We start from the raw sequence: 20,283 nt of genomic DNA on the forward strand, positions 1-20,283 counted from the left end.
TCTTTTATTTTTTACAACAAACCGCAGGGATTTTGATTGGGATTCCAATGAAATCTACCAATTTGGAAGCATCTGATACCATAATATTGGATCTTCTAATCCATGAATATGCTATATTCTCATCAATGTACTCAATTCTTGCAGCAGTGTTTTATGTGTAGTTTTCAGTGTAGATGGTTTACACATATTTTATTAAATTTCTAGGTATTTGGTGCTTTTGACTATATTTTATTTAAACCCATTGGACTTTGTAAATTCACAATCATGTCATTTGCAAATAGAGGTAAGTTCTACTTCTTCCTTTATAATCTTTATGCTTTTAATTTTTATTTTTTTACTTACTGCACTGGCTATGACCTCCAGTACAGCACTACAATGAATCTCATTTAGTCTTCAATCTATTATGTCATTTCAATAAGGTGTCTCCCCACAGTATTGTACTGAAATTATTCAAAGTCACAGAAATTCTCCATGTTACCATATCCAATGGAAACTTCTCTGGCTTCAACTTATGCAACCTCTTAGCAGCATATGACTCTCACTATCTCCCCCGCCCGCCACACACCACTAATATTTTCCCCTGATTTATATGTAACTTTGGTTTTCTTTCTAATTTCAACATCTTTGGTCACTTATTTTCTTCTACCTGATCTCTTAATATTGGAATGCCAGGAATCTGTCCTGGTCTATGTCAAGATTTTAACATAAACATTGGTCCCAGGCTCTTGAAGAGATTGACAGAAACATTAAATCTATCTGGAGGTACAGAGGTCCACTTAGACTAGACAGGATTCTTATAACTAAAGCCTTAATAAAGAGACACTTATAAAGTAATCCCGATCTATCGTGTGCAAAAGTCAACAGAAAATAGGATTCGATTCCCAAGAACCTCATAAGTGATCAATTAGACAATAATTTAAAGATAAATTTAAAATGATTTGAGAGTAAAATACAAAAGAAATCATGAAGAAAAAAACAAATTTGACAATAGCAGCTAACAGGGTGTGCCTACATGCATGAGACATTGTTTTAATCCCTTTACATATTTTAATTCTGTTAATCCTCATTCTAAACAACCAGATATCTTATTTACAATAACCAAGATATGGAAGCAACCTAAGTATCCATTGAAAGATGAATGGACAAAGAAGATGTGGTATATATATATACAATGGTGTATCACTCAGCCATAAGAAAGAAAGAAATCTTACCATTTATGACATCATGAATGGACCTGGAGGATATTATGCTAAGTGAAAAAAAATTAGAGAAAGACAAATACCACGTGATTTCACTTATATGTGGAATCTAAAACAAAACAAACAAGTAGGCTCATAAACACAGGTAACAGTCTGTTGGTTACCATTGGGGAGATGGGTGAAATAGGTGAAGGGTATAAAGAGGTACAAACTTCAAAATATAAATTAGTCACAGGGATGGAAGTATAGCATAGAGACTACAACCAATAATAGTGTAATATCCTTGGTGTCATGGTAATTACATTCACTGTGGTGAGCATTTAGTAATGTATGTAATTATCAAGTTACTATGCTGTACATCTGAAACCAATATAGTACTATATAACAACTATATTTCAATAACACTTTTTAAAAAAACTATCAGATTTCTGTACCATTAGCATCCTCATTTAACCAGTGAGAAAACAGAAGTTAAGTAGTTTGCCCATGGCTTCACAATTTCTAAGGGGCAGAGCAAGAATCTGAGTCAGGCAGCCTGATTCTAGTCTAAACTCTAAACCATGAAACATCCTTCATTTCAGAAGGTCCCAAAGTAAAAAACACAGTCACTGAAATAAAAAACTCAACTGGTGAATAAAAGAATGCATTAGTCACAGCTGAAAACAAAAATAATGAAGTACGTTAGATACTTGAAGAAATTAGGTAAATGCAACTGATAGGGAAAGTGATGTTAAATAAGATACTGAGAATTGAATGGGTCTAACACATCTGATGATAGCTGCTAAAGGGGAGTTAAGAAGGCTGAGTCAATATGCTAAGAGATAATATGAGTAATTTTAGGGAACTGTTGAAAAATCAGATGTTCAGATTGAAGAAGTACAACAAAGCCTGCTAAGACTAAATAAAAATAAATCCACACCTATAGATCTGTTGTAGTAAAGCCACAGAACACCAAAGATAGGGAAAAATCTTAAAAGCTGGCAGAGAAGACAGGTTTCCTACAAAGGGGCAACAATTTCAACAATGGAGATTTATCCAAAGCCAATGGAAAAAATTCTTCAAAGGGGAAAAAAATAACTGTCAACTTAGAATTTTAAATTCAATTAAATTGTCACTCAAAAATGAGGGCAAAAATAAAGTCTGCTTTTAGAAAAACAGATCAGATTGCTCATTACCAGTGAGAGGGTATCAATGAAATAACTAAAAGAGATATAGTTCAGGAAAGAAAACTGAATTCATTTGAAAGGACAGGCTTGCAGAAAGAAAAGCCAGCAAAAGGAATTAGTAAACCTCTGGGTAACTCTAAACCAGAGCTGACTGCAAAATAACAATTAATTTTGAAGGCCTAAAAACAAGATGGAACAAAAATCCTTGGGAGCAGCAACATGTGGGAGAAGGGGGTTAATTGGCATTAGAATTCTACACTTCTTGGCTGTTTCAGAAGAAGAAAAGCTGATTAACTTTAGATTCTTAAACAATAAAATTTTAGGGGTAAGATTAGAAATTGACTATACTTTTTACCTTGACAGAGAAAATGGAATGAAGAGAACTTGATGAATCCAACAGAAGTGAGAAAAAGGAGATGAAACAAAGAAAAACAATGGAAACAGATCATAAAACCATAGAAAATTAGATAAACTGACATAGATGGCAAATGCAGTCACCTACTGAAATGGAGATGATCAGATTAGATTTACAAGAAACATGCTTAAAAGGATAACATTTTAAAAGACAAAAGACTTTTTAGATACAACACCAAAAGCACAATCCATGCAAGAAAAAAACTGCTAAATTGGATTCATTAAAAACTTCTGCTCTGCAAATAAAACTGTTAAGAGAATGAAAAGAAACGCCACAGACTGGGAGAGAATCTTTGCCAAACACATACCTCATAAAGGGCTATTACCAAAAATATACAAAGAACTCTTAAAACTCACTGAGAAAATGAGCAACCTGATTAAAAAATTGTCAAAGGACCTTAACAGATCTCACCAAAGATATACAGATAGCAAATAAACATAAGAAGAGATGTTCCACATTACTCGTCAATATGAAATTGCAACTTAAAATAGCAATGAGATACCACTATGCACCTGTTAGGATGGCCCAGGTCCAAAATGCGGACAAGTGCTGGTGAGGATGCAAAGCTATCTCACTTTGGCTAGGGGTATGCAAAATGCCCAGTCACTCTGGAAGACAGTTTGGCAGTTTCTTGTAACTAAATATACCCCCACTGTACAACCCAGCAATTATGTTCCTTAATATTTACCCAATGGAGCTGAAAGCTTATGTCCACACAAAAAACCTGTGGCTTTACTCATAGCTGTCAAAACTTGGAAGTCACCAAAAGGTCCTTCAGTAGGTGAATGGCCAGCAAGCTGTGTTACATCCAGACAATGGACTATTTATTCAGCACTAAAAAGAAATGAGCTATGAAGCCATAAAAGACATGGGGGAAACAAATTCATATTACTAAGTGAAAGGAAGCAATCTGAAAAGGTTATGCAATGTATGATTCCAGCTATGTGACACTCTGAAAAAGGCTAAACTATAAACACAGTAAAAAGATAGTAGTTGCCAGGGGTTGGGTGTGGGGGATGAACAAGCAGATTTCAGAGGATTTCTAGGGCAATTAAACTATTCTTTATGGTAACATAATGGTGAATACATGTCATTCTACTTTCGTTACACTCTGAAGAACGTACAACACCAAGAGTGAACCTCCAACTATGGACTTTAGTTAATAATGACATATCAGTATTGGCTCAAATAACAATGTCACAAATGTCCCATAAGGATGCAAGATGCTAACAGAGGAAAGGGTGAGGGATGATGCGGGTATGATGGACTCGGTTTTTCTGGAATCCTAAACTGCTCTGGAGAGCTCATCAGTTAAAAAAAGTAAACTATTAATGCACATGAAAAAAGGACAAGGGCCTAAATTATTTGTAATTTTACTTTAATCCCAATAAAAATACCATTATTTCATTTCCCCAGAGCAAGACAAGTTTATTATTGAATTTATATGGAAGAATCAATAGCCAGGAAAACCTATCAAAAAGAGAAAGGGGGAGAAAAGCTGGCTCCACACAAAACCATGACAAAGTTTGGAACTCAGGTTCCCTTTGCTGTATCTTCTTTCTCACGTAGTGAGTGAACTGTCTACATCCTCAGCTTCCTTTTCCTCCATTTCTCCCTCTTCAATTCTAAGTAGTCTGACTTCCACTCAGTATTCTTTTGTCTTTGCCAATGGTTTCTTTAACACAAGTTCACTGTAGGAGTTTCACAAGGCAAAAGCACACAGGATAATGTCCCTTACTAAGCCAATAAAGAATTTATGCACTCCAAATCAAGGATAGATCAAGTCACACTATTGTTCCAGGCAAGGGGAGATGGAAGGAATGAAGTCCAAATTTAGTTGAGGTGGACCTTTATGAGAGTTGGTACTCGGGAGAGATGGCTTAGCCAACTGAGAGTGGCCATCCTGCTGCCAGCACGAAAGTGGAAGTCCCTTGTTGCCAGAGCCCACTGCTAGGGAAAGGGACACAGCGTGATGGGCGAGACCACTGCTCGGCCAATAAAAGAGTCACCTTCACTGTGGCAGGAGCCAATCGCCCCAAGGTCTTCAGAGAGCTATTTTAGATCAGCAAAGAGTTGCCTTCCCCAGACAACACTCCCGGATAGAACTCACAAACTCTCAGGATTTATAGTCTAAATGTTACCTTGCCCTAGTTGCTTCTTCATACGTTTTTTCTCTCAGATGAAAAAATTTTTTTTAATTGTCATTGATACACAATCTTATGAAGGTTTCACATGAGCAACATTGTGGTTTCAACATTCACCCATATTATCAAGTCCCCCCCACCCCACTGCAATCACTGTCCATCAGCATAGTAAGATGCTATGGAGTCATTACTTTCCTTCTCCGTGCTGTGCTGCCTTCCTCGTGACCCCGCTATATTGTGAATGCTAATTACAATGCCCCTTAATCCGCTTCTCCATCCCTCCCCGGCCCCTTCCCTTTGGTAACTGCTAATCCCTTCTTGGAATCTGTGAGTCGGCTGCTGTTTTGTTCCTTCAGTTTTGCCTTGTTGTTATACTCCACAAATGAGGGAAATCATTTGGTATTTGTCTTTCTCCACCTGGCTTATTTCACTGAGCATAACATCCTTTAGATTCATCCATGTTGTTGCAAATGGTAGGACTTTTCTTTTTATGGCTGAATACTATTCCATTATGTATATGGACCACATCTTCTTTATCCATTCATCTACTTATGGTCAATTAGGTTGTTTCCATATCTTGGCTATTGTAAATAGTGCTGCAATAAACATAGGGGTGCATCTGTCTTTCTGAATCAGGGATCTTGTTTTTTTCAGGTAAATTCTGCTCAATATTCTTAACTGCCAGACCCAGTGGTCTTTCATATTCCTTCTTCTTCTAGACCAGTGGTGCTCAACTGGGGTGATTTTGTCCCTAGGGGACCTCTGACAATGTCTGATACATTTTTCACTGTCACAACTGGAGAGCGGAATGCTACTAGCATCTAATGCGTAGAGGCAAGGGGCGCCGCTGAACACCCAACAATGCACAAAACAGTCCCCATAACAAAGAGGGATCTGGCCCCAAGTGTCAACCATGCCCTGCTTGAGAAGCCCTGCTCTACCCTCTTGGCTGCACCAGTATGGTTTTCTCCACTTTCTTTGCATCTCTCTTCCTTGACTCTCTAATGCTATTCTGGTTCTCTCCCAGCTCTCTGATTCAGCTTCTTTCTCTTTGGTTGCCCTTCCCACCCTGAACCTTCTAAATTTATGCTGCATCCTTGGCTCCTTCTATTGCCCTCTTCTCTTCCTTGGGGGCTTTCCTGCTCTCCAGTTACACCATTACTTCAATAAGGATGACCTGTAGACTCCCAGATTTCTCCATCTTTGGCCTCTCACCAAATAATTGCTACTCCAACCATAAACTGGATTTCTCTATGGGGAAGTCATATCATTGCCCCAAACCCAGTACTCCCAAAACAGAACCTATCAGCATGCTTTTCCCTCTGAAAACCAGCTCTGCCCTGAATTCCTTTTTGTCCCAATCTCATTCAGTCAGGCACAAAAAGCTCAGGCATTCTGGACTTGTCTACTCCATAGGTAACTATGTACAGCACATCACCAAGCTATTTTACCTGTGTTAACATCCTCTTTCTGTTTTTTTCCAGTAAAATCTATCTCCCAGTTCAGCCCCTTTCACCCTTGCCTGTGGATTCAAATAGATGGCCAGTCTCTGGTTTTTCATTCTATACCCTTCTCCAGTGGCTCTCAGAGTATCACTGCATCCTTTCTACTTAAGTGTAAAGTAAATTCCAGAGCCTGGCTTTGGGACCTTCCTCAGTCTGACCAAGTTTATGCTTTTCAATCTAATTTCCCATTACGCCTTTCTCTGACTCTTCCACACTTAACTGAATTAGCAGATTGCCTCCACATCTTTGCAGACATTTTCTTGTTCATGATGCCTTCCACCCTACCCACTCCTGTGGGTATCTGAGCCCTCCTCCTCCCCCCACAAACCACATCTCTTTCAAGAAGCTGTCCGTGGCTATTCCAGCCCACAGATGTCTGCCAACTGAATCCTGCAGATGTTATGTAGGCAAGAAACATGTAATTAATTCAAGAAAAGAGACTAATACACAAAGGCTTGAAAGATACAATTTATTAAAACTATTTTGTTCATTACAGTTAGAGAATTAAAAACTTAAAAATCCCCAAATCTAGAGAAAAGCCCACTTGTTGACCATTAAGCACAAAAGGCATAGTAGGGTAGTCGGCCAGAGCAATATCTGAGCTCACCTGCATTTTGGTCATAGTTAGTGCTAGCATTGCTTATCTTCAGGTTCCATATTTGTAAAATATGGAAATGTACCTGCCTCGAACATGACATGCAGACTACATCAGATAAGATGTACAAAGTCCTTGGCACACAGATGATGCTTAATAGATGTTAGCTATTACCATTGTCAACAGTGAGCTAAATTTATTGGGAGGTGACTCTGGTTCTCCTTTCTGGCGTGACTCACAAGGAATGGAATTCTCCAGAAGGCAGAATCATCCAGGCCTCTGAATCCTAGAAAGTTCTGGCAGTAGAAGGTTCTCAAAATTATTCACCAGATTACTTGTACTGATTTCATAATCCTGGCGCAAGTTCCCGAGGTAGAGATATGGTGAGTTTTTTAATTTTGTAAATGAAGTCAAGAGGATTTTGGTCCTCTTAATATACATATACATCCCTCAGTTTTTTCGATAGGAGTGATGATGCACCAGGAATTTAATGGTCATTAATTAAATAGTAGTTAAATTTAACCTGTATGGCTAAAATTAAACCAGTTCTGCAGATGTTCAATAATCTTGTGAGATTAAGAACCAAAGGGCAACATGTCAGCTGTTTTTTGGGGGGGAGGGGGACTGTTATGTTTTACAGATACAAAGAAATGCCAGCAAGAAAAGAAAAATGAAAATAATTATGAGTCACATTTTCCCACAGATAAGAGTAGAGAACTACAGGGAGGGCAGATATTTGGTGTGGGCTTCTGCAAGTAATAATGCTGAAAAGTCACCAACTAGATCCTGAGAAATCTTTTTACAACCATGCTTTGCTCCTCGATCACAGGCACATTGTGACCCCAAGCAAGCTCTTTCAAAGCCACACTGAACTGAGGCAGCTAGCTTCCGTTCCACAGCAGAGCCAGCCTAGCTCTCAAACTAGTCTTTAAAAGACTCCGTCTATCTTTACTCCCACCAATGGAATTGCACAGGCTTTAGGACCCATCATATCAGCCTCCAGAATCCAAAGTGACAAAAAATACTTTCAAGTGGGATCAAAAGCTGCTTTGCAAATTTCAGGATATTTAGAATACTCTATCAAAGAATCTCAGTATGTAATTCATTATAAGCAATGTGATAACCAAAAACTGCTTTCTATTTCAGTTTTCCTTAACTTGTTCCAATATTTTGGTCCATCTCCTATGATGGAAAGGCGATTTAAGCATCTGAAAGGGGCAGCTGCCTCTTGAGATTTGAGTTTTGGTCTTGGCCAGCTAGGTTACTCTGGGTTACGTCATCTGGGTGCCAATTTCTTCCTCTGTAATACGGGTGTTTTCTATTCATCTATTCATGTTGCCAGATTATAATGAAGAATGAATGAAATAATCTAGGTCAAAGTGCTTAGTAAATTGTAAAACAAAGCACAAAGGTAAGGTTTGGCAATTACTAGTTTTTCTAGAACTACGACATGTTTGTTAGAGTGGGCCCTGGGTGATTGTCATAATGGTTTTTTAAACCTTTTTTTCTTTAAACCGAGAGAGTCCTTTGTCCAAAGGAAACATTTAAAGCAGACAAAAGGCAAATGGTCTCTAGGTGAAGCAGTATTACCAACACCTCTCTCCTTCTACCCACTGTTGTTGTGGGCTTGGAAAAGAACTTCCAGAACCTTCAGGGCTCTAAGGAACGTGGCCTGAAAAAACTGTGTTAGTCCACTCCCTGGTTTTACACCTGGGGAAAGAGCCTAGAGTTGAATCAACTGTCTGGAAGCAAAGGTCTGACTGCAGACAGCAGACTGTTACAGCCAAGTAACACTGCAGAGCTATGCTCACAACCTTGCCAGCAAGCACTTCCTTCAGCCCCACATTCCCGAGGCCTTCAGATTCCTTTGCAATCACATCTCTACGTGAATGGCCCCTCTGCTTTTCTATCCCACTGCTACCTCTACAGTCCTGTGTTTCGAATTTTACATCAGTCTTTCAGGTTTTTCTGCCACCATGCTTATTTCCTCTAATCCAGCCCATAAACAAATTCTAGAAAGAGTATATGACTTGGAGGAGACAGAAGATCTGGGTTCAATTTCCAGTTCAACCATTTACTGGATGAGCAGCCTCAACTTCATACCTGCTTCTATAGTCATAAAGCCGGTATAATACCTGCTCCATTACAACTCGGAGGGCCCACGACACTATCACCATGAAAACAGTACGTAGGTTTTGAAGCCTAGAACAATAGGCTTAGTCCGTAACGTTAACAAACACTACTGATCATCTCAATCCTTGTTCAAAAACATTCAGTGACCCCCCCACCTGGGAAGTCTAGTCCTGGGCCTGTTCAAGCTCCACAAGCCCGGCCCCATCTGCTGGTCAGGCTTCTCTCCCCCCCTTCCCCGTGCCAGGCTGTGCCAGCCCAGGAGACCTCTCACCTCACCTCCCAGTACACCATGTTTCAGGACTTCAAGTACATGATTTCTTCTACTTCAAGTACCCACCTCGGCCTATCAAACAAAAACGTACCAATTTCTGAAGCTTCACCTAGTTATTTTACGCAGAAGCAAGCGCTCTCTGCTCTGGACAACTCCCTACTTCATCAGCACCACTCTGGATGCCTTAAGCGCCACAGCATAAAAATTCCCCTGAATACCCACCCCCCACCCACCCATCACTATGCACTGACCAAGCTCTCAGTTGATCAGATCTAGCTATCAATATCCCAAGTTCAGGGACATCTGCAGGCCCTCAGGCACAGCATGGTATCAAGAATGGGCACCGAATGTGCATCTGAAGTAACAGAAAAGGTAAGTAACTGACTGGATGATAATCTGGGACTTAAAAGAAAGGTGAGATAAAAAACATCCCAAAGACACATTAGCCACTACCCAGTGAGTTTGGTATAAACAGACTGGAGGGGCAGAAGCAGAGGACCGGAGGCTCAAGACATCTGTCTGCTGCCTGGATGTCTACCAGTAAATGCGACCCGGGTGACCAGGGTACAGTAGTATTTTAAGAGAGCACAGAAGCTGTAAGTGCTGTACCCCCCAACAAAGCCTGATGCAGAGCACACACCCAGTAAATGCTTGCTCAGTGAACTAAGAGGCAGGACACACAAAGGCTGAGAAAAAGCAGTACTGGCTACTCCCTGCCAGCTCAGTAGTCTGAGCTCGCTCACCGAGGGCCACAGATGGTAGTTACGGCAGAAACTGAAACCTCTCCAGGTGGGCAGTACTATGGCAAAGCAACAGGTAGCAAGTCAGGGCACTGTGGACGAGGCCCAGGGCAGAACCGGGAAGGGCCTGGCTCAGCAGCACTGAGGGTTCCCAGGGAGGAGGGACACCTGGAAGGTCACTATTTTAGGAAATGAGGACTGCAGTGGGTTTCTAAGCTGTGTTCTCCTCAGTCAGCAGTGCTGATGCCAAAGCAGAAGGATCACAGGGCTACGCCAACTAAAAGACAAGCTCCTTGTGGGCAAGGACCATGCTGTCTTATCATTCACAAGCAAAGCCTAGGGCACTGCCTGGCACACAGGGAGGAAATACTCACATCAGACCATCTGGGTTTGAATCCTAGCTCTACCACCTTAATAAATGGGTAACTTGAGGCATGTTCTTTAAGCTCTGTTCTGGTTTTCCCATTTCTAAAATGGGGATAATATTAGTACCTAGCTCCTAGTTTGGGAAATTAAATGACTTGTAGTAACAAGAACCATATAAGTACTTGCTTTACTTCTTGGGGAGCCAGTCCCTGGTGAGGGAATCCCAAACGGAACCTCTGCATCTCAAGCCACAGGTACCCTTTGTGACTACCAGTGCCAGTGTACACAAGCTCGAGAGGCCCTAAGTCAGGGGTCTCTAAGCTTCTTTCCACCAGGAATAATGTTCCAAGAGACTTGCTCCCTGAGAGTGGAGAGGGGAATGCTCTTTGGTTTACTTGTACCAGAGTGAAAGAAAGTGAAGGCAGTGATATGATCTTGCATCATCTATAATGTATAAAGGAAGTCATGCCCAGACTTTAGTGTAGTTGACCTTTGAGCAACGTGTGGGGTAGGGGTGCCGACTACCTGCATAGTAAAAAGTATGCATGGAACTTTTGACTCACCCAAAACTTTACTACTGTTGACAGAGAACCTTACTGATAACAGCTGATCAACACATATTTTGTATGTTATATGTACTATGTACCATATTCTTACAATAAGGTGAAAGAAAATGTTTTTCCAAATTGTCACAAATCTCCAAAAAATTTTCCAATATACTTACTGAAACAAAACAAAACAAAACAAAACAAAACAAAACCTGCATTTAAGTGGACAGCACAGTTTAAACTCTTGTGTTTCAAGGGTCGGCTGTCCTGTTAACCATTGCCTGTAACAAAACACCGGAGGCACACCAGTGAATCCCAGTATCTCAGAGCTGCAGCGCCAGGCAACCAAGTCCACCCAATGACATTTACAAATATTTTCTCTGTGACCCACTTTGATTTTCACTGAAAACTCAGACAAAAGAGGAGAAAAGACTATGTCTCAGAATCAAAGGAACAGACATTAGGAAGTACTGCACAGCAATGCTGAAAAGCAGGGGAGGGCAGAATGTCTTTTATGTTTCCTCAAAAAAACCACGGTTTTATAGTCAAGCACTTGTCTCGTTTTCCCCAAAGCAGCAGCACCAACATTTCTGCTCATCCCTGACTATCCTGCAATGCCTGTCAGTTGCTAGGCAACTGCAAGAGCACTTGCTTTCTGCCCACCCACAATGCACAGCTTTCATGGCTGTTCTCACTGGGTTTGCCAGTTACTCCCGGGCACTGTCTCCTCGGCCAAGGCTGCTGCTTTCAAGCTCTTCTTGACCACTTTCTTCCACAGTAAAATTTCAAAACTGTATTTGTCATCATGTCCCAGTAATTTCCAGAACAAAAGGCTGCCCAAACATAGGATGATTTCATGGTAGATCAAAAACTATAAATAGGTTTCCATAAAAGCAACCAGACGAAAGAGGAAACTGTCAGCCAACATAACATTCTAATAAATTCAAGCTAAAGTGCTCGTTTTAAGTTTCTGTAAACATATACCTCTGGCTGAATGTACCTGATCACATACAATAATTCTGAACAGTTTTTAATTAAAATTAACCACATATTGAGTTTAGAGAAGGCTATGCCTATGGACAAGTCTTTAGGTCACATATTATACATTCATATGTTACAAAAACAAAACAGATAAAGGCTTCTTAAGACACTTTTTTGAATCCCAAGAGACATAATGAGTTTAGTAGCACATAGTTGTTAGCAGCCACTCAAATCAAGCAGTTAATATTCAATGTCAAACAGTTTAATAGGTACCTTCTACCTATGTTTTCCATCATCATCCTCAGAACATTCCATAAGTGAGATACAAGTCCAGATTAAAAGTGACTTTTCTAAAATTTAAGTGGCAAAGCAAGTGGAAATCCCAAATTAGGACATGGATCTTTTCTGGACTCTATGCCTCACTGTTATTTCCTCCTTGGTATGCTGGCTGATTGGAGAATGTCACCATCTGAGGTGCCTGGGATTGAAAATGTTCATCTGATGAGGGTGAAGCTCTCAAACCCAAGAAACGAGTAGTAATGGTTTGAGGCTGAGAAGCGGGACGGCTGGGAAGTAGGAGCGGGAAGACAAAGTTTCTCTATACACCCTTTTCCTACTGTGGGAATCTATTACCTATTTGAAAAACTGTTTTGTCAAGGGTTCAATTCAAGTATGTATTGGTCACTAACCATATGCACAGTGTTGGACTCTGAGGATGTAAAGATGTGTGACCTGGTACCCATCCTCGAGCAGCTCATATATATTCAGGCAAAAGGACCCATGAAGAGCCAACAAGGAACAGGTAAAAAGGGCCAAGCAGAAAACGCTCTGCAAACACAAAGGAAAAGACAATGAATTCTGTCTGCTGAGCTAGAAAAAGTTTCAAAGGGGAACCTCTAAGATGGACCTTAAGCATAAACATCACTGTTCTGAACAGTACAAAAAGAGAAACTTAAAATCTGAGAAGTAGTCAGAAAATGAACAGTAGGTAGATTAAGGGGAATATCACACATTCAATCAAAAACTTCTGAGCCACCACAGACCAGGCACCCTAATGGGCTTGGTCTTTGTTGGTCTGAAAGAAAACCACAGACATTAAATAATTACCAACACTCAAGATGACTATTTTAGCAGGAAAAGAAGTGTCATTTTATCTTAGACCAAAACTTCTAAGGCAGACAGTCTGATCAAATGGAAATGTCATTAAAAATGGTTCAGTGCAGATCTGACCACTCTCAGTGATATGGCAACTATATACTAAAACATAACCCAGGAACGATTAAAATGTTCTCAGTCAGAAGCCCAATCATAACACATAACAAGAGGGAAGAAATGAAAACTTTGTGATTTATGCACATTTAAAAGGATAAATAGAATGGAAGATAAAAACTATTAAACCTAGCATTTTTATAAAATTTCAATCCCTGATCTTCAGTAACCAGTTCTCACATTTGTGAAATGCAAACTGATTGAAAAAAAAAAACAAAGTCCTCATGCCCGGCGGGACAAGTCCTCTACTTATGATGGGGTAGAGAGATGAAAGGTAATAAGATATTATGGACACACTGTAAGAAATACGTGACTTACACTTGTAAGGTGAGGATGGGTTTTTTTTTTAACTAGGAAATTAGGTCTTTTGGGATTCTACTTATCTTTTATAAGACTTACTATTTTTAACAACTCTACATACCCAAGTGAATATGGTTCTCCAAAGCAGTTGTGCTATAAGGTGATTCCCTCACTGCAAGAAAGGCTTCTCCTTTGGCTCCACATAATTATAGAACCTCACTTCTCAAACAACCTTTGCAGCCTGAGGTTCAGTCTTTTGAGTATGTTCTAGGACGGTTTTTCCTAAATGTGGAAAATAAATCTCAATTTTGAGAACAGTAAGAAATTATTTCAAGCCAACATTGGGCAATAAGATGGATGAATCAAATGTTAATAAATTCCCCCGAGTCCTATAGGACGTAGAACTGGACGATGGTGGCCAGGATTCCCACCTCTGCCCCTGGCATCCACGTCTGGTATAAATCCCTTCCTTTGAGTATAAGCAAAAATTGTAAATATGATGGGATCTCATTCCCACAGTTAGGTTATCAGTTGACTAATATATTCAAAAAGTTTGGGGTAACCATGGAAAGGTCTTGCCTTAACAAGTGGAGCCTTAAAAGAGGGTCTGAGTCCTTCCTGAGGAAAAGGATTCTCCTGTTCAGTACAAAGAAGCAAACAGCTACGTTGTGAATTGTCTTACTTAGCAGGGCACCAGAGGAAGCACAGTGGAGCTGAGTATGGCCCCTTGCTGACAGCCACCAAGAAAGCAGGAACCTCAGTCCTACAGCCACAAGCAACTGAATTCTGCCAACCAACAAGCGAGTTTAGAAGACGGATGAATGAGCCTAGCCTTAGAGGAGATTGTAGCTGGGCTGACACCTTGATCCTGCGCAGAGGACCTGGCTAACCTGTGGCCAGAACCCTGACCCACAGAAACTGTAGGATAATAAACCTGCACCGTTTCAACCAACTTAGGGTATGGTAACTTATTACACAGCAACTGAAAACTAATAGAAGGCCAAAAACAGAAGAGTGTCTATTAAAAAACAATACTTATTTGCTCATGTGCTATGCAAACTAACTTTTATGGAAACTCTGAAGAGTGACAGAAGAGTTGACCAATGGCAGTATTCTTGGTAAAAGTACCTAGTTGCAGAAGGTGACCACCCTGAAGAGCAACACTTAGATGTGCAGATTTGGATTATTAAAAATAAAGTCTCACAATCATATTAGAGTCAAAATTCATATTGCTTATCATCCATCTTGCTTATTTTCTAGTATCTTCTGGGGAATTTGTTTTAATTTTGTTGCACTTAATAAAAAGGAGTTGGTTATTTATCCTAAGCATGAAAATGTGGAGTGGTAACATAAATCAAAGTAGAAAAGTATTGGAAAAGAAGAGTTAGATTTATGTAGCTTTTGATGTTTTTATCTATTACTAAAGTCCAATTATTAAGATACTATCTGTCTGCCACTTTGTTGATGGATTGTTAGATTTGCTAGGCATTAGCATTTCATTTAGACTGGAATCCATGCTTCTCCCTACAACCATGCCTCCCCTCTCTAAAGCAGGAAAATGTATTAAACAAAACGATAAAAGCCCTCATGAATCAGTTGTCTACAAAGTTCATCAATTTATTCTCAAAGATAATATTACCACCAGCACAATCTTAGGGATATTTAGAAATATGTGGGGCATTTTTTCAGCTTTCTTCATGACATGGCATATTCAGTATCTGAAAGCAAGGTTATTAAATACCCTATAATGCATGGGGCAACCATGTCTTATTCTAGAAAGTTTCACGCAACAAGGAGTTTTAAAAGCACTTAAATTATTCCAATCAATTCAAATTATAGAAATACATTGATGTAGAACCACCTCCCATAGACCCATGACTCATAAAGCTTCAGGAAACCCAGGAGACATCAAGGCAATCATAATTCGGCCACTGACACAGGTAAGAGGCAAAGTCTGGCTGCCGGCTACTGCCCTGACCTCTGCGCCTCCCCACCCCACTCACTCCAGTGACGACCTCTCTGCCACTTCTCAAACACAGCTAGCATACTCCTGCCTCTGGCTCTCCGCCCAGTATGCCTCCCCACCAGCTATCCATCCCTCCCTTCTGAAATGTCACCACCTCAGGGGGGTCTTCCCGGGCCCCCCTATTTAATGAGCTGCCCCCTCTCTGAGCAGGGCACTCACTACCCGCAGCACAGTGCCTGAAGATGCTCTGGGGGCTCCTGGGCACTTGTTTAACTGCTCTGTACTCCGTTTCCCCATCTGTAGAGGGTTTTTCTCTTTTATGTAACAATCAAAGTAAAGCATGATGCAGTTTCTTTTGACTTAACTGCTCTTCACGGAAAACAGGCACATGAGAACTGTCTGAACTAAGAGGCATTAGACGATAGAGGTGAAGGGTGCCAGCCGTGGAGCCAAATTCCTTGGGTTCAAACCCTGCTTCCGTGGCTGACTATCTTGTGACCATGGGATGCCTACTTAACCACTGTTTGTCAGAGTCCTCCTGGAGCTGCTTAGAACAGTGTCTGGTGTACCAAGATCACCAAATGATTGTTAGTTGCTGTTATTTTTTTATACACTTTGGCAAGTATAGTTTTTAGGCTGGATAACCCAGAACAAAATCAGAAGCCACAAATCCATAATGGCAAATTTCAAATTCTTAAAATAAATTAACTTCCAATTATAATTTATTTAACTTAGGAACAGCCAGTCTATATTAAAGCAGACATTCACACAATATAAAACACCTACAAATACTATGTGGATGAACTGACAGTGGATGCTTTCTGGAACACATGCTGCCCTAGTTTGAGAAAATCCATCCTAAAGGTACTGAATCTGTGACACACTGTCATCTAGCTGGACAGGCTCAGCTCTGCCCTGAAAACCCCTTGTACTTCCCCAGCTCGGTGGCCTGTCCTCTGGTTCCTCTGCTCAGATTCCCCTGCCAATCTACCTGTTTACTCGTAAGCATACTTATAGGCCTACCTGAAATACTGCTTCCTCAGCATTAACTGGTCCCTCACCCACCTTCACCCCAACCCAACCAGAAAACACACTTCTAATGGTGCGTCCATTACAGTCCTTGCACAGGTGAACGACGAGGTGCAGCGCCCTCTCTCTTCCTGAGGCCCCTGTGTGGCAGGAGTCTCGCCTCACCTTCTGCGTTCCCCGGGCCGAGCACACACTGTCACTCAACAACAAAAACTCGGCCTTTGGAAAAGGATTACTTGCTGCTACTTTAATCTCAACCTCCCTTCATACACTTAAAACAGCATCAGTAAATACTCAGGCAACTTTTGTGAAGTACATCTACCTTTTTATTCCAGTCTCAGGAAAACAGAGCTCCCCAAATAGACAGTATATTCAACTTTTCCAATGAAGTAGAAAGAGACTCAGACTGCCACATCCATCTCCAGGAGGCACACTGGCCCTGTGGATTTGGGACTTTCGAGCTCCCACAATCAAAGTCAATTCCTTAAAAATTTATCTCTGTCATCTCCTCTATTGGTTGTTTCTCTGGAAACCCTAACACAGAAATGCAAGAGGATCCCCACCTGCTCCTGACCCAACCTCTGCATTTGCATCTGGGGTCCCTCAAACAGTGTCTCCTCTGCCTTATCCACAGGTACCCCAGTACCAGGATTTCCTTATCTAGCACCTCAAAGACCGACAGTGAGAACTCTTACACAAAAGACTTAGAAATCCATCTGTACCTTGGAAGAAAAGTCTACCCAATGGCAGGAGGGAAAAAAAAATCACCTCTGGTCACTCCTCTGTGTGGACAAAAGCTGAGCAATATGCTCTTACACGCTTAATTTCTCTGGGCATCAGTTTTCCCACAGAAAAAAATAAATGATGCTAGACAAGACCTCTTTTGCCAAATAACTGGTGTTTCTCTGTATTGCTTGGTACCACATTTTGAGAAAAACCAGATAGCTAAGTTGACAGTTAAGAGGATTTTAACCAAAGTTCTAAGTTTAGCCTTCAATTCAATGCAAAGTGGTATGGTTTCAGTAACAGCCTCACTAGTATAAAAAAGTAATATAACAGGTAGAATCCTATGACCCAGTTGGTAAGAGAGATTTGTTGGACCTGACAGAGGAAAACGTCCTGTCATACTCAGGACAAATCAACAACAGAGCTGTGTGATACAGTAGCCCTTGGGATGTCTGATGGCCTGCTACTCAGAAACGCTTCCAATGGTGGCGTTCTAGAATTGGAGGCCGGTTGATGACTTCACCCAGTCCTACCAACTCATCATCAGCGTACAGAGGAAGTGAAGGTTACATACTGGTCAGGCTTTGGCACAACTTAGTAACTTGGTTTACTTTTTCACTACCTGCAATTTAGTAACTTGATTTAAAAGACAGTTACGGAACAAAAAGGTGAGCTGACACTGAAATGTGGTCTCTTTGAATATCCAGGTCATTTGGAGAACATTCCAGGATCCGTAATATACCCAAATTCATGCTCTAATTGGTTAACTTTGTAGAAGGCTGTGGAGCATGACTTAATTTCTTATCACTTTAACTCAGGAATATATAGCTTCTGTACTATAATTTAACATAAAATCGGGAAGAGGGGATTAATAACAATCTCAGACTTACCAAGGCAACCAGAACTTGAACTCACTGCCCAAAGAGGGGCCACGTGTGTCCTGTGACTGCCCTCTCTGGCACTGCCTATCTATTGCAGGCAATGACCTCTCCACCCCAGGAATCTAAAGTTCAGGTCTTCATACCCAAGAAACCTACCTGTTCAGAAACAAACAATTCTCTTATCAAAGACACATAGCAGAGTGCGTGAATTCTGACTATCCTTCCCAGTCTTGAAGGTGAAGCTTCAACAAGTGAAATCACAGCTATCATGTCCTAGGCATCAAGTGCTAGCATCTCATTTAACTCTCCTGACAACCCCAAAAGGCAGCCATCACTTTCCCCATTTTACAGAGCAGGAAACACACTCAGATTAAATACATTTCTCAAGTTCACAAAGCTAGTAAATGACAGAATAGCATCTTGCCATCTTTAGGACTCAAAAGTATGTTTTTCCATTATGTTATGTGCCTGAGAAACCTTCCAGAAGCCCTCTCATACATCTGATGTGCACCACTAACACTGTTCGGGTCACTGTTCTTTATTCTGAGCCAGGTGAAAAGTTCAGCCACGAATTTCCATAAACTAGGGAAGTGACCGGGTTTTCCTTCTAAGTAGCTCTCTTGTTTAAATGTTTATTTGTGAGTGATTTAAAACTTTTGTTTCAAAGTTTGTTCATTATTGAAGAAATTATTCTACTCTGTGATATTTTAATTACTGCTATTGACATCAATTGTGGTATTAAGTCATGAAGAGATGACCAATGGTCTTTGTCCAGACCAGAACCAGGAACTAAAGTTCTAGCCCAGTTTTCTTATTCCAGGGTGAAGCCATCTACCTTGCTATATAAAAATAGACACAAATATGCTAATAGGTAGGGAGTTTCTCATAGGGCATGACAAATAATCTAAGATTAGGTTATGGTAATGGCTGCACAATTCTGTGAATATACTTAACTATTAAATTGTAGACTTTAAATTGGTGGACCTTATAGTATATTAATTATATCTTAATAAAAATGTTAAAAAATGTTAAAAAAAAAGAACACGTAAGAGATTGCTCAAGTTTGTTACCTAAGAGAAAATAATTAGGAACAAGTATCTTTTTTACCATGTAATTTTTCTTCTGTATTTGCCACAAATATGAATTTGCCTAATCCCTATTATTGAAGTATTAAAAAATGAAGTAAATGCAAACTTTAAGTAAAACTTATAAGCATCTGACTTAGAAAATTAGGCAACAATTATAGGCTCTACAAAGGGATTAGTCATGGGCTTCTTTTTTAAATAAGGCTCAATATAAGACACACACATGCACACTGAAAACCAATGACAATCCATTTACAAAATCATGTTTTGGAAACCAATATTCAGAGGGGTTACAAACATTTAAAAAATTCTCCCCATCAAGAATGTAAGGAATACTTACCTTGTGACAAGGAACCAAGCGATTTGACTGAAGTCTGGAGAGGGTCTCATGTATGTTTTAATATGCGGCATGGCATTGCTGCGGCCAGATGTCTCGGCTGACCATTTGCTAGCAACAGGAAAGACACATCACGAATTAGAAAACACAAATATGTCATAATCCTAATATTAGGAAACTGCATGAAAAGCAAAATCCTATTATCTAAAACAGTGAGTACATAGTTCTGTGACATAACCTGTGAATCCAATTAAACTCTGTCCAGAAAACAGAATAATCTGTGGGTATGTAGAAAAACATCCATGAAAAGCACTGGGTGCTTCTGGTAGACAGCCTTCCCATCTTTTTTGCCATGAAGACATATACACATGTTATTTCTGTTATGCTTTAACTGCCTACATGAGTGTCTTTTCTCCTAGCTGGACTGTGAGCTCTTTAAGAGCAGGAATCATGCTCTCACACTGCTACTCAGGATGGGCTCAGTGGAAGCTTACTGAATGAAACAAAACACAAAATGGGAAAAATGCAAACAGCATGAGTATCACAATTGAATATTGAAGAGCAGAGGAACAATCCAGAAATACTTTAGTCAAAGGCTGTCATTCACATATCTGAGTTTGGTTTCTG

General features: G+C 40.3%; 1 protein-coding gene across 2 annotated transcripts in view; it reads right to left on the bottom strand.

Moving 5' to 3' along the window:
* TDP1 (tyrosyl-DNA phosphodiesterase 1) overlaps window positions 1-20,283 on the bottom strand; it is a 98,900-nt gene that overhangs the window by 34,287 nt on the left and 44,330 nt on the right. For both annotated transcript variants that reach the window (XM_036882338.2, XM_036882337.2), the window contains exon 13: window positions 19,660-19,767. In XM_036882338.2, the coding sequence (XP_036738233.2) occupies window positions 19,660-19,767 (108 nt within the window). The remainder of the gene's footprint in view (window positions 1-19,659; window positions 19,768-20,283) is intronic.

Source organism: Manis pentadactyla, chromosome 11 (genome assembly GCF_030020395.1).
Source record: "Manis pentadactyla isolate mManPen7 chromosome 11, mManPen7.hap1, whole genome shotgun sequence".
In the NCBI taxonomy this organism is placed as follows: domain Eukaryota; kingdom Metazoa; phylum Chordata; class Mammalia; order Pholidota; family Manidae; genus Manis; species Manis pentadactyla.